Here is a 13,928-nt window from a genome sequence, read left to right as displayed (position 1 = left end):
CTTCAGAACTGTAACTATGCAGCATGATTAGCACTACTGAGCAACAATTAATTTTTTGACATCTATCTTTGTTAATAAAACAGTCCGAATCCATTATATAGGCATAGCTAACAGCCTTGTGGTACTTCACAACCAGCTAAGAGGTTAACAGCTTAAATGTTTTTTAGCTGGGATGTATCTAGGCGGTACACGGGAAAATGGTTCCTGGCACAAATCCATACATGAAACATGAAGTGAGAAATAAAATGTAATCCAAGTTCTCAAATGCAATATCTCCCTTTAACTTCAAAGTTCTAGTATACAGGAAGATAGAAAGAAAGTCCTGACACCCTCACTGTCAACTTGCTCTCCACAACATCCACTTTCATGAGTTTAGGGTAAATTCAGCCTTAGCTACAAGAACTATGGTCAGCAAAGTTCTCAGTAGAACTCTAAACCACGGAGTATAAAGGAGCTCATTCTTAGGACAGGATAAGTATGCTTTGAGAGATCATTTTCAAGCTGCATACATTCAAGATTCATTCAAAATTCTCTTCAGTTCACTCATCTCTGAAGCTGTAATGAGCTCCTCAGGCCTGTGCAGGGCACCAGAGAGTGTTGGGTTCGGAGGTTTTTTGAAGGACCTGAATGGGTTAATTGTTGTTTAACGAGTCATTAATCATTTAAAGTTGGTTGTGTTTTTTCTCGAGTGACTCACTCTTTGTAATGTGGTCTCCTGGTCTTTCTGTTTAAGCTAGTTAAGTTTACTTTGGTAGGCTCAGGCATTCCGTGGATTTACGCAGTTTGATTTCAGTGGACGCCCATTTAGCGCTCATCGTCCAGTCCTAGTTTTGAGGATGTTATTTCTCACAGTGTCGCTTGGCTGAGCCACTGATGTTCTTTTGGAATTATTATAGATAAACTCTAGTCGCCATATCTACATTGGAGTCTATCTTACCTCTGCACCGGGTAGTAAGTGTAATACATAAAACATCAATTCCCCTTAAATATAATATTCAAATGAAGCCTAAGTAATTGGTTTTCAATGGGGGAAGGGGAAATTAGAAAAGGTGTTGAAAAGATCACAATGGTGACACTGAGGTTAACAATAACTTATCTTTAATAATTAGTGTGGAGAATAGAATGATGGTGATGGAATGAGTGCCCAGAGATAACAAATCTCTCTTAAGTGGGGATGGATCAGTGAAAAAAATGTGGAAAACAATGGCCTAAGTAATAATGTTGATTGGAAAATCAACTTTAATTACCCTGACTTTCTTAAATTCAAACATTCCTTCAATCAACCTCATTTAAGAATTTCTGCAAGAAAATGATTCTCTGTCATACTGTACATTTCCAATTAAATCCATTATGATGAATAAGTGAAAAATCATGAGCTGGGGAGAAAATGAAGAAATATCCAAGAAATATACCTTATCCTTGTTTTTATTTATTTATGAAACCCTGCTGGTTTCATTGACTGCGTAAATCTAGGAAAGACACACTCAGGCCCCTGCAACCCCGTGAGATTGAGATGGTTCTCCCACACCAAAACCTGCTTCTTCAGAAAGACCATTACGTTGGCAGTGAAACTTTTCCCAGGGTGTTACATTTATTTAGAGGTTCAACATGGAACAGGCCCTTCCATCCCAACGAGCCCCACTGCCCAGCAATCCTCCTGTTTAAGCCTAGCCTAATGACAGGACAATTTACATGACCAATTAACCTACTAATTGGAATGTGGATAGAAACTGGAGCACCCAGGAGAACCCCGCATGCTTACGGGTAGAACGTACAATCTCCCTACAGAGAGTGCCGGAATTGAACTCTGAACTCCGACATACAGAGCTGTAATTATATCACGCTAACCGCTACTTTACTGTGGCTGAAAAAAAATCTGCAAAACAATAGTACAAAATATAAGGAATTTCGGGTTTACCTTGAACCAATCAACCCATTGCCCTCACCATGACAAGTTCTGTTGAATTGGAATTCTAGAGGATCAGAACACACTAGAGAACAATGCAGGTTTAATGCATTTACACCCTATATGTGTCAGAATGTTTCAGCAGATTCCCCAGAGTAACTGTTGTCTGCAAATTGCTGACAGGTTACTCTCAGGAATTTACCTGCCAAACCTGTGCTATGTTACCTTGTGCAAGAGGTGAACCCATTCATTTGAGTATGAAGGGAATTTGTATCATTTTTGAATTAATTAAGTTTGTTATAATGTTTTTATTTAACAGTATCATACAAATTTTAAGCAATTTACTACAGTGAGAAGCTCTCAAACCCTTGGCAGTTTTGCCAATTGACAAACTGCTAAAGTTTCATTCAGCTATTTTGTGTTTGGGGCTCATTCTGACCTTTCCATGTTAGGGCATTATGTAACCATAGGGTCTGCCAATTTATAGTGCCTTGCTATCTTGGATCAGGTTCACAGTAATCAGCAAATTGACCTTTGTGTATCTGGAAAAGGTAGGCTTGCAGTTTATCACAAACGCAAAAGGTTCTGCAAATGCCGCAGATCCAGAGCAACACACATAAAATGCTGGAGGAACTCAGCAGGTCAGGCAGCACCTACAGAGAGGAATAAAGAGTCAAAGTTTCAGGCCAGGTCCTTCCTTAGCACTGGAGTGGAAAGGGGAAGAAGGTAGAAGGAGATGTGGGGGTGGACGGGAAGGAGGACAATTTGGCAGGTGATAGGTGAAATCAGATGGGGGAAGGGGGGATGAAGTGAGAAGCTGGAAGGTGATGGATGGAAAGTGTAAAGGGCTGAAGAAGAAGGAATCTGATAGGAGAGCAAAGTGGATCATGGGAGAAAGGGAAGGGGGGGCACAAGAGGGAGGTGATAGGAAAATGAAGAGAATTGAAGGGGTAAGAGGGGAGCCAGAATGGGAAGTGGTAAAAAGAAGGGGAGGGGTGGTAGAAAGTACCATAAATTTTTGTAATCTATGTTCATTCCATCAGGCTGGAGGTTACTCAGACAGAATATGAGGTGTTCCTCCACCAGCCTAGAGTGGTTTTATCGTGACAATGAAGGAGGTCATAGACTGACGTGTTAAAATAGGAATGGGAATTCAAAGTGAATTTGGTGGCCACCAGGAAATCCCATCCTTTGTGGTGGGCAGAGCAAAGGTGCTCGATGAAGTGGTCTTCCAATCTGCACCAGGTCTCACCAATGTAGTGCACCGGGAGCATTGGAGACACAAAATAACTCTGACAGCTTTGCAGGTGAAGTGTCTCCTCACTTGGTAGGACCATTTGGGGTCCTGAGCAGTGGTGAGGGAGGATGTGTACGGGCAGTTGTATCATTTGTGCTGCTTGCAGGGATAAGCGTCAGGAGGGCGACTGGGGGGAAAGGAGTCATGTAGAAATGGATCCCTGTAGAAAGAGGAGACGGTGGGGTGGGAGGTGCAGGGAAAGATGCCTTTAGTGTAGGATCCTGTTAAAGATGGCAGATGTTACGAGAATGATGTGCTGGGTATGGAGGTCTGTGGGAAGAACGAGGGGAACTTTGTCCCTGTTATGACAGTGGAAAGATGTGGGTGAAGGCAGCATTGATGGTGGAGGAAGGAAAACCCTTTTCTTTGAGGAAGGAAGATATCTCAGATGTTCTGGAATGACAAGCTTCATCCTGAGAACAGATGTGGTAGAGGTGAGGAACTGAGAAAAGAGAATAGCATTTTTACAAGTGACAGAGTGGGAAAAGACACAAGTCAACATGGATGTGAGGGCCAGTAGGTTTATAAAATATATCAGGAGATAGTTTCCAGAGATGGAAACAGAGAGATTCAGAAAGGGGAGAGAGAACTCAGAGATGGACAGAGTAAATTTGAGGGCAGGGTGAAAGTTGGAGGCAAAGTTGATGAAATTGATGAGCTCAGCATGGATCCAAGAAGCAGCACAAATCAATATAGTCTTTGTTATAGCGTAGAAAGAGTTGAGGATCATTCCCAGTGTAGGCTGGAACATGCACTTGTCCCACGTAGCTGATGAAAAGGCAAGCAAAGCTGGGGTCCATGCAGATGCCCATGGCTACACCGTGGGTCTGGAGAAAGTGGGAGGCTTGCAGTTGTTACGCAGGTCAGCGGTAAACATGGATGGCTCATTACTAGCAATAGTTCTGCCTCAAGGATTCACACTTATATAAAAACAGAAAAAAAATCACTCAGCTGTTCTGCAGAGAGAAAAAAAATAAATTGAGTTATTGTTTCTGGCCTTCCACAGGTGATCTGTGTACAGATAATGCTGTGGCTAATGTGAGATGAGAAGTGGGTTGCTGGGGTATCAGAAACAATACTGAGTGTAGTGGGTAGTGAGCTGCAAGGATCAGAGCACAAAATTGGGGAAGGTGTGACACAAAGACAAGGATAGTGAGACTGGCCGTTAGTGTTTATACTGGGTGGGGTGATCAGTAATTGGGAGCGATCAGTGTAGATTGGCAGTAGGGGTGCGGGGTGATGGGATAAGAGCCACACATGATGTTGTGCAGAGTCAAGGAAGGAGAAATCAGCATTTGGTGGTACAATTGGTATGCTGGAAAGTGAAGGATCTTTATTTGGTACTTGATCAAATCAAGGAGAAAAACTAGCCATTGATTAAGTACTAGTGGAACAGTACATCAGAGGCCTTGACAAGGGGGATAAAATTGCAGGGTTAAGCATGGCACTGATTGGATGAATGGGTAGTAGTTCTGGGCCTTAGATTTGAGGTTTGTGGTTCGGTGATATGGACAAGACTGCAGCAATATTTAAATTAGGTAATTTACTTCACAGCTGGCATCCCAGTCTGCTCAAAACAAGAAAGAATTTGTTGTCCCAAGAGGTGGGACAAAGTGCCCAAAAGGTAGTGACCCTGGTGTACCACGGGCCAAGTTTCCTAGCAATACGCTTGAAGGATTGTTGAAGTAGGATTGATCTTAACCCCCATACCCACTCTCAAAATCAGACAGCAGATGCTATTTCAACGGCTCTCCATTCAGCTCTGGAACATCTGGGCAGTGAAGGTGCATATATCAGGATGCTCTTCATTGACTACAACTCTGTATTCAATACTATCATCCCCTAAACTAATCAATAATCTTCAAGACCTGAGCCTCAATACCTCCTTGAGCAACTGGGTCTTTGATTTCCCCACTTGTAGATCCCAGTCAGTTCTGATTGGCAACAACATGTCCTCCATAATCACCATCAGCACAGGTGCACCACAAGGCTGTGCCCTTAGCCCCCTGCTCTACTCACTTTATACTTATGACTGTGAGAGTACGTAAAGCTCCAATGCCATATTTAAGTTTGCTGATGATACTACTGCTGTAGGCTGAATCAAAGGAGGTGACGCATCAGCATATAGGAGGGAGATTGAGAATCTGGCTGAATGATGCCACAACAATGTTTCACAATGCCAGCAAAACCATGGAGCAGATTATTGACTACAGGAGGAGGAAACTAAAGGTCCATGAACTAGTCCTCATCAGGGGATCAGAGGTCAAGAGAATCAGCAGTTTTAAATTCATCGGATTATCATTTCATAGAATCTTTCCTGGGCCCAGCATTTAACTGTCATTACAAAGAAGGCAATAGAGCACCTCTACTTTCTCAGAAGTTTGTGCAAATGCCGCATGTCGTCTAAAACTGTCAAACTTCTATAGATGCACAGTGAAGTGTTTACTGACTGGTTGCATCTTGAATGGAAATTATTACACAAAGTAATGGATGCAGCCCAATACATTGCAGGCAAAACCCTCTGCATCACTGAGCACACTAACAAGGAGTGCTGTCACAAGAAAGTTGTGTCCATCATCAAGGACCCCCACCATTCAGGCCATGCTCTCTTCTCATTGCTGCCATCAGGAAGGAGGTACAGGAGCCTCAACCCCCTCATCACCAGGTTCAAGGAACAGTTATTACCCCTAGCCATCAGGCACTTGAACCCGAGGGGATAACTTTAATTACCCCAACACTGAACTGATTCCACAACCTATGGACTCACTTTTGAGGACTCGACAATTCATGTTCTCAATAGTTGTTACTTATTCATTTATTACTATAATTATTTTTTTCCTTTTTTGTATTTGCAGAGTTTGTTGTCTAATGCATATTGACTGTTTGTCCATCTCTGTCATGTGTGATTTTTCATCAATGGTGACATATATGTACTTCGATAAAAAAAAATTACTTTGAACTTTAAAAAAAAAATCAGGTCAAATTTCCAGAATGACGAAAAACAACCAGGAAATCACTGCTACTGTGTTCACTTCCTGAAAGATATCAATTTTAAATTTTATAACCTTGAATTAAAAAATGTTCTGCATTTTAATTACTGGGAGTATGTTAGGATCCTTAAATACAGACTGATATAATAAATAGAGGAAAAATATTTGTGGAATTGAGGACAATTGGACAAAATCAAAAAAAAAGAGCATGCTTTTCAGTAAAATAGAGTTAGGAATCATTTCCACATAGCCAATATCATAGAAGTTCCTTCTACAAATGGCAATTACTGCAATTTAGTTTTCAGTCTGAGACGGTTGGACTTTTGACAATTAAACATTTAAGGCATACATACGTATGTGGTGTTATAGGGCCATGAATCTCAAACTGCGGCAGAAGAAGCTGGAAGCTAAATGACCCATTCCTTTAGCCGTTCCTGTTATGTATCAAGTTCATCCTGCTCATTATTTGCAGAAGTTTCTGGTCTCAACTGGGTCTCTTGGGTAAAATAGACATTAATCTACTCGAAGAACTGGGAAGTATTTTAATCGGTGGCTAATTTATAAGTGACACTGTCAAGGAGGAATGAAGGTGTTTTCTAGTTGCTTTCCAGCTTGTACAACTGTGAGGGTTAAGGAGCAGAAACAGTGCAAGGGAAAACAGGATTATGTAAATAATGTAACAGATACTTAAAAGAGTGAAGTAAAAGACAAGGAATCTTGTTTTAAATTTAAAAAAACTGAGTTTTGAAATTGGGTGATTGTTATCAATACAATGAAACAGATTACCCTCCTAGGGCCATGGATTATTTCACCCTCAAGTGGTTTTACTCACTGCCTCAAGAGGAAAGGTAGACATTTTGTCATGCTTTCAGCTATATCCTATGGCGTTGCTGGGGTTAATGTAGAATAAGGTGTCTTGTAAGTAGAAATAGGGCATAATAAATTAGTACCAATTTCCTGGTGAAAATTCTCAAATGCAGCAAGAATATTGCTGAAAAACCAAAGATAAATTTACAATACTGGCAAAATGAAATCGGTAACCAAATATGACAACAGTGAAATGAACAAGAATACCTCAGCAGGTATGCATTTTCAGTTGAAAATGGCATGTGAAATCAAAATGCAATAATTTTCAATTTCCCTTTTAGTTTGCCAATATACATTCCAAAGACTTCTGTAACAATGCACTAAAATATGCCAAGAACTCAGCATATAATAATGACACAAGCTGACGTGTTCTCTGATTTTTTTTATTATGGAAGTAATCAACTTAGGTTTGCACTGACCTTCCAATAGTGTAATGAGCTGCAGATACATGACAGTTAAATGGGCCAAAATTCAGAAATATGGAAGCTACAAATTTCTCACTTTCACCAAACAGTGACCAACTAGTAAGCTGTAACATAAAGATCATAGAAGTGTCTGGATTCTGCAACCTAAAAGAACGTTAAATACAAATGACAAAATTAATGCTATGGTATTATTGTTACACTGATGGGTCAAATTGAGGTACAATACGTCTGATGTTCAGTCCAGAACCTTAACTCAGTGCGATCATGAACCATACGCTGTAGGTCAGATGCTGGTGTAACTGATCCCTTTTCTACACTGGACTCAATCCCCAATTTATATTAAAAGATTACATTTAGATTAGACTCCTTGATTATATTTTATATTTATGCTTTCAATTTTATATTTTAATCACATCTTTTATTTGTAATTATTTTTAAATAATTTTGAGTTTTAAATTATTTATTGCCATGTAATGTGCTTTTAAATGTCTCTGAACATCAGATACAGTTAAAACATAGTGACACACATCTTTGACAGTAGTGAGCTGTCAAAGCCATCAGGTTGCCCTGGGGACCTGTTCTCCGCCTGCTGCCCGGTCACCACTCATGGCCTGATCCACCTTACAGAAGAGCTACGGAATGGCAACCTTCAGCTCAGCAGATCTCATGGGGCTGCAAAAGGTTGGTACAGACATGGGGGCTGCACAACTGACAAATGTGAGCAGTGTACTGATTTGAGAATGATCTGGCCCAATGCAACAAATCATATTTTAGGCATTTTATGTTGCCACATTTCAAACCAATATCTTAAAAATTAGAATTTACTATTAAGGAAACTTTTAGATCAAAGGCCTTGAGATTGCATTCTGGTATTCCTACATTTTATACACTTAATTTTTTTACAAAAGATGAACAATTATTGGACAAAGTGTGTTAATCATATAATGTCATGTCATATATTAAAGACCTATTTAGGTTTAATATAATTTTAAAGTCAAACTCATCTGCTTAACACCTTTTACCCATTGGTTGGAGGTCTTGCAACAATGATACAGAACAATGATATCTAAATTGGATATTTGCTTAAGAATATCCCTATACCAAAATATAGAACAGACCCTTCAGTCCATGATATTTGTTCTGACCATGATGCTAAATTAAACTACACCTTTCTGCTTGTATACATCCCTTATCCTTCCATTCAGCACATGTCTTAATACCTCTTAAACACCACTATTGTGGCTGCTTCCACCTCTACTACCCATCGTGACCTATTCCAGGCACATATAATCTCGGTGTAAAACATTTACCTCATGTATCACCTTTGAACTTTCTTCCTCTCACTTTAAAGCTATGTCTCCTAGTATCTGACATTTCTATCCTGGAAAAAAAGAACAACTACCTACCTTTCTAAGCCTCTCAAAATTTTATAAATCTCCCTCAGGTTTCCTCTCAGACTCTGACACTCAAGAGAAAATCAGTCCAAGTTTATCCAACTTCTCCTTGTACTAATAACTCTTTAATCCAGGGAACATACTGGTGACCCTATTCTGTAACCTTTCTAAAGTCTTCACACCCTTCCTGTAATGGTGTTGCCAAAAATGCATACAATCCTCATGATGTGGCCTCACTAAAAGTTTTATCCAGCTGCAAGATAACTTCCTGACTCATACTTAATTCCTCAAATTGAATTCCAAAGAATACTTAAAAGAAAAACTTGCTAATTTGAAAGTGTCCATGATTGTTGATTCTGGTGGGTGGTCTTCAATTTATGCACTCCGAAGTATTTAATCAACTGCAATCACCCATGAATAATCAGCTACAAGACAAACTGGTCAGATTTAAGAATTCATCCACACCTCTGCTGACTAGTGAACAATAAATAATACAGAAAAATCACAACTCCAATTTCAAATTGTGAAACTAAATATTAATTATACGTGGAACTGAATTAAATAGTTTCAAGGAAATGTGCACAAAATAATAAACTTAATTTATGCCATATGCTTGTTAAAATAATGCCTGTTGAAGCAATTACCAACGCCTGTATACTCCACCTTTGAAATTAAGGGAGGCAAGTAAACTGAAAGCTGACATAGATGTATCCAGTTTCTTAATACACTAGTCTATTTCAATTTCCATGGTAGAGCACACATGAAGGTTTAATGTTTCTGATCAATTTTCACCTATGAATATTGAAAAACACATCAGGATAAAAATATCATATTACAACTAAGCAGGTTTTTATTCCTGAGCCACAGCAATTTCAAGAGTAGGCAAGCTTTAAAACTCAGCAGCTTTAGTATATACCCCTGTTTTTTTTTGTTGTCACAGCTAATTTATCAATTTGTTAAAATGATGCCATTAGGCTGGAATATATTATGAAATGACTTCAAAAATTTTTTTTGGTGGAAGAAATTTCTGGAGATGAATATGAGCAGCTGGGAATCAAACTTGTGAAGAGCTGTTCCAATGGCCTTTTATTTTGAGGACAAACTTAATTGACATATTCAGAGCACAGGTTTTAATAAACATCCTTAGGTTAATTAGTTTGGTATCTTAACAATGGAATCATTGACTTACACAATTCATGGGAGAGAAATGATTTATATATCTCCAGACAGACTGATGGACACACACCCACATGCACACAAGCACAAGTATCCTTGACAACATATAGGTAAAGAATATCTAATAAATTCCTCCCAATGTAGAATACACTTTAAGTGGTGAGACTGACATCCCTGAGTGGGTTTGTGTTAGCAGTGCAGAACAAGAAAATGAATGCTGTATTAAATTTTCCATGCCTTCTTCAGTACAATAATGATTTCCCAAGTAAGCAAACAGATCTTAGACTCTTAATCAGACCTCTCATTAAATTCTCCACCTCCTCCTCCTGAGAAAATTCACATTTTAAACTGCTCCTGCTTTTGTTCATAAACTCTGGCCCACAAGTATATGAAATATCTACTTTTAAAAAGTACGAAAAGGACAAAACCACAAATGTGGAACTTCAATTAATTTAAAGCCCCAATCAGTAAAGAATAAATCCTTAGCAGATCTAATTACCAGAACTCTCAGTAGACCTAAACAGACCAGCCAATCTTCCTGCTGTTTGAACAGCTTGATGAACTAAGGGACTGATGGATATCAAATCATTTTGTTTAATTTATAAATGGATTTTGCCTTAATACTTAAATTATCATCAGTACAACACCATCAAAATGGGAACATCCTGAATGCAAAGTCTATAAGGAGTCTGGAATGAATCCCAATGAGCAATGTTGCTTCAGTTCATTCCCCCAAGATTCATCTAATTAAACAGTAAGGGGCAAACCCGTATAAAATTACTGCACACTCAGTGTTGTATCCCTAGCTGCTGTGTCGTGAGATTGCATTCAACAATAAAACAAAAAGTACAATTGTCAACAAATATGAATGTCACGAATAACAAATAGCCTTCTGTACAAAAAAAAAACAAAATACTGCGAATGACATTGGAAGTCCCTAAATTTGTAAAATATTAACTTTAAGGCTCTCAATTTAGATTAATTTATTTGACATGTTTTTAGTTAAATTAACACATGTTGACCAATCACACACTGAATATTTCATCAGCAATATTATATGGAATCTTAACTATCACTGAATCCATATTTCCCCCTAGTCTTCACATCGGTAAATAGAGCTCAATCATTTCAAAGGTCTTGCCCTCAACCTTGCCCTTTTCTCCTTGAAATTCCCACCTGGCTCAGGGGTCTCAGACTGTGAGGACGAAGATGCTGAGCTGGCTCCATCCTCTGCGGTACCCTGTGAGAGAATGCCTCGCCCTGGGGGAAGTTTCATGCCCAGTTGCTCTGCCATCTCCACATGGTCTCCAGGGTGGACATAATCAAACACACTGCTGCCTGTCAGTTCCACCTGAGGGGGTAGAAGTTAAAGTCTAATGTCAGCATTCACTTTTCAATCAAATCCACAGTACTTTGAAAATAATGACGATTTGTCGTTACTTTCGAGTTACTGAAACTATGATAATATATATTTTGCTGTCTCTTCTTTAACACACGACTTTTGTAATCACATTCAGTTGTATTTTTGGTACTTAGATTTATTAATTTTATTAATCCAATAACCAGCAATAAAATTCAAAAGGATTGATTAATGAAAAAGTTAATTTTGGTTATCATAATTTCTTGTAAACAAATTGCAAAATTATTTTCCATTTTTAAAGTCCTATAAACACAAACCTTATTAGTATACAGTGTTTTATAAAGAATAACTTAAAAGATTTAAATTTAGTTATTAGCAGGATAATTCATTAATACAAACTAATGGTGAGATACTGATTTCAGAGTAGTGCACTGGTAACTTAGATAAGTTACTGCCAGGTTCTAGCTGAAAGGGTGTGAGTAAAACTTGTAAGTTACAACAGCCTGATAATATCCACAGTAAACATTAATACATTTATTTAGCCTTCATTTTAATCCAAGTATTGTATCTAATCAATTGACTTCTCTAACATAGTTTGTAAGTTGTAAACTTCTGGTCTGATGCAGCCAGTATAAATTCAACTGCATTTTATTATTCTTATTTCTTAAGATAGTTTTAGGAAATAATAATCACATCTTCTCTATGGAAATACCCCATGAGATCAATGTCTGACATTTTTAAAATTTTTATCAGCTTTACCCCATTATGTCAAAGGCAAGTTCTAAGGATTACTGTCAGCCATAAAATATTTCTTGCAGAAACTATTGAATTGATATGGCAGAAAAACCACATCATAGTCTGATGCATTTATTATCACAACATATTTTTATCAACTGTTAATAATTATAAATTTATAGCTGTCTTAAAATAATAATTGCTGCATTGAATACACATAAATTACAGAGTGATTTATTTTGTCCTTTAGAAGTTTAAAATGCCCTATCTTAGCATCATTGTAGTAGCAATCAAAGTTCTGGAATGTGGTGAATTTCTTATATATTTCTTTACTGTGGTTCTGAAAAGCACTTGGATATCTTTGGGCACTGGTAGACCTCTAATGCTTGCCCAATGTGACTATTTACATACTTGTGATTGTTTAATAATGAAAAGGGAAAGGAAATCAGTATTGGTCCTGAAGTTCAGAAACAAATTATTAAGATACTGTGTTATCAAATATCAATACCATTGCTCCTAAAAACTGAACCAATAGAAAAAAAGGCAAACAGTAAAGCCATCACAATTATTGTTATTATGTGCTTTGTACAACATTCTTCAATAAGCACCTGAGCTCTTGTTTCACTCTGATTAGTTTTTACTAGAAAATTGCCGAGTGAGGCCTCTTCTTTATTTCATTCTTCCCACAGACCTTTTTATAACCAAGGCAGAAAGAAATTTATAAGCTGGTGTGCAATTTTCAAATTTAAAATATTATTTTAAAAATTCTGTAATTACCTGCACATAATGTAGATTTAACCAGCTCCTTGTTTGATATTTATATTAGAAATATATTGCATATTTATATAATGAAATAGAGGTAAAGCAAATTTATGAATTTTTGAATGCTTGGATTTGGAAATACGTTGGAATTCCGAGATGAATTTACAATCAGTGGTTGTGAAACCAAGTTGGCAGAAAATCAAAGTGCAAATGATTAAAAAGTAATAGTTTGCATGATGTTTTAATCTTCAGAAAAATAAATATCCATCTTTTTGTCACAACCAACAATGCAACTCAGTAAGAAATAGCCATAAACTGCATGGCAAAGCGAGATATACTTTTGTTTTCAATTTTAAATGATCACAGCTAAGTAAGCAAATGATCTGAACTTAATATTCAATGTAGTTCTTCAATTTGGTTTTAGGTATAATAGTTGTTATATAACAATATGTAAAAGGTTGTTACATGACAGTAGGTATAACAATATGTTTTGGTTGCTAAAGGCTTTTACATGCAGGCAGCCGTCATGTTACGGTGGAGGTACGGGTGTGGTTGTGTTCTTAGAAAACTGTTCATACTATGATTTTCCAGGAAGTGAATCAATGTTACCTATACACGCATCAAGATATATGAGATGAAAAAAAAAGGCTAATTTATTTTCTTTTTTCACATGAATTCTGTGAAAGTGAGTTTCATTCCACCTTCCAACTTTTTGGGTAATGATTGATAAATTTTTTAAGTGCTAACTTCCATTACCCAAATGGTCATGACATAGGGGGTCAATACTACATTATTGCAATGCCAGAAGTAAAGATTAAATATTGGAATACTAAAAACGGCATGGTGATTTTATATATAAACTGAAAGTAGATGCTTTCAGCTTCCCTGTTGTGATACCTGTTTGCTAGTTGTACATTAGAGTATCAGCCTTCATCATACATCACCTTTTGACTAATATTGGGTGGCCTGGTCCCCAGCATTGGCAATGTTACAGTGTAATCTGTGAATTTGATAGA

General features: G+C 37.7%; 1 protein-coding gene across 6 annotated transcripts in view; it reads right to left on the bottom strand.

Moving 5' to 3' along the window:
* npas3 (neuronal PAS domain protein 3) overlaps nucleotides 1-13,928 on the bottom strand; it is a 1,076,641-nt gene that overhangs the window by 187,305 nt on the left and 875,408 nt on the right. For all 6 annotated transcript variants that reach the window (XM_072267408.1, XM_072267391.1, XM_072267401.1 and 3 more), the window contains one exon: nucleotides 11,232-11,406. In XM_072267408.1, the coding sequence (XP_072123509.1) occupies nucleotides 11,232-11,406 (175 nt within the window). The remainder of the gene's footprint in view (nucleotides 1-11,231; nucleotides 11,407-13,928) is intronic.

Source organism: Mobula birostris, chromosome 1 (genome assembly GCF_030028105.1).
Source record: "Mobula birostris isolate sMobBir1 chromosome 1, sMobBir1.hap1, whole genome shotgun sequence".
Classification (NCBI taxonomy): Eukaryota; Metazoa; Chordata; class Chondrichthyes; order Myliobatiformes; family Myliobatidae; genus Mobula; species Mobula birostris.
Note: the sequence above shows the minus strand (reverse complement) of the source record. Positions and strands in the feature narration are given on the sequence as shown.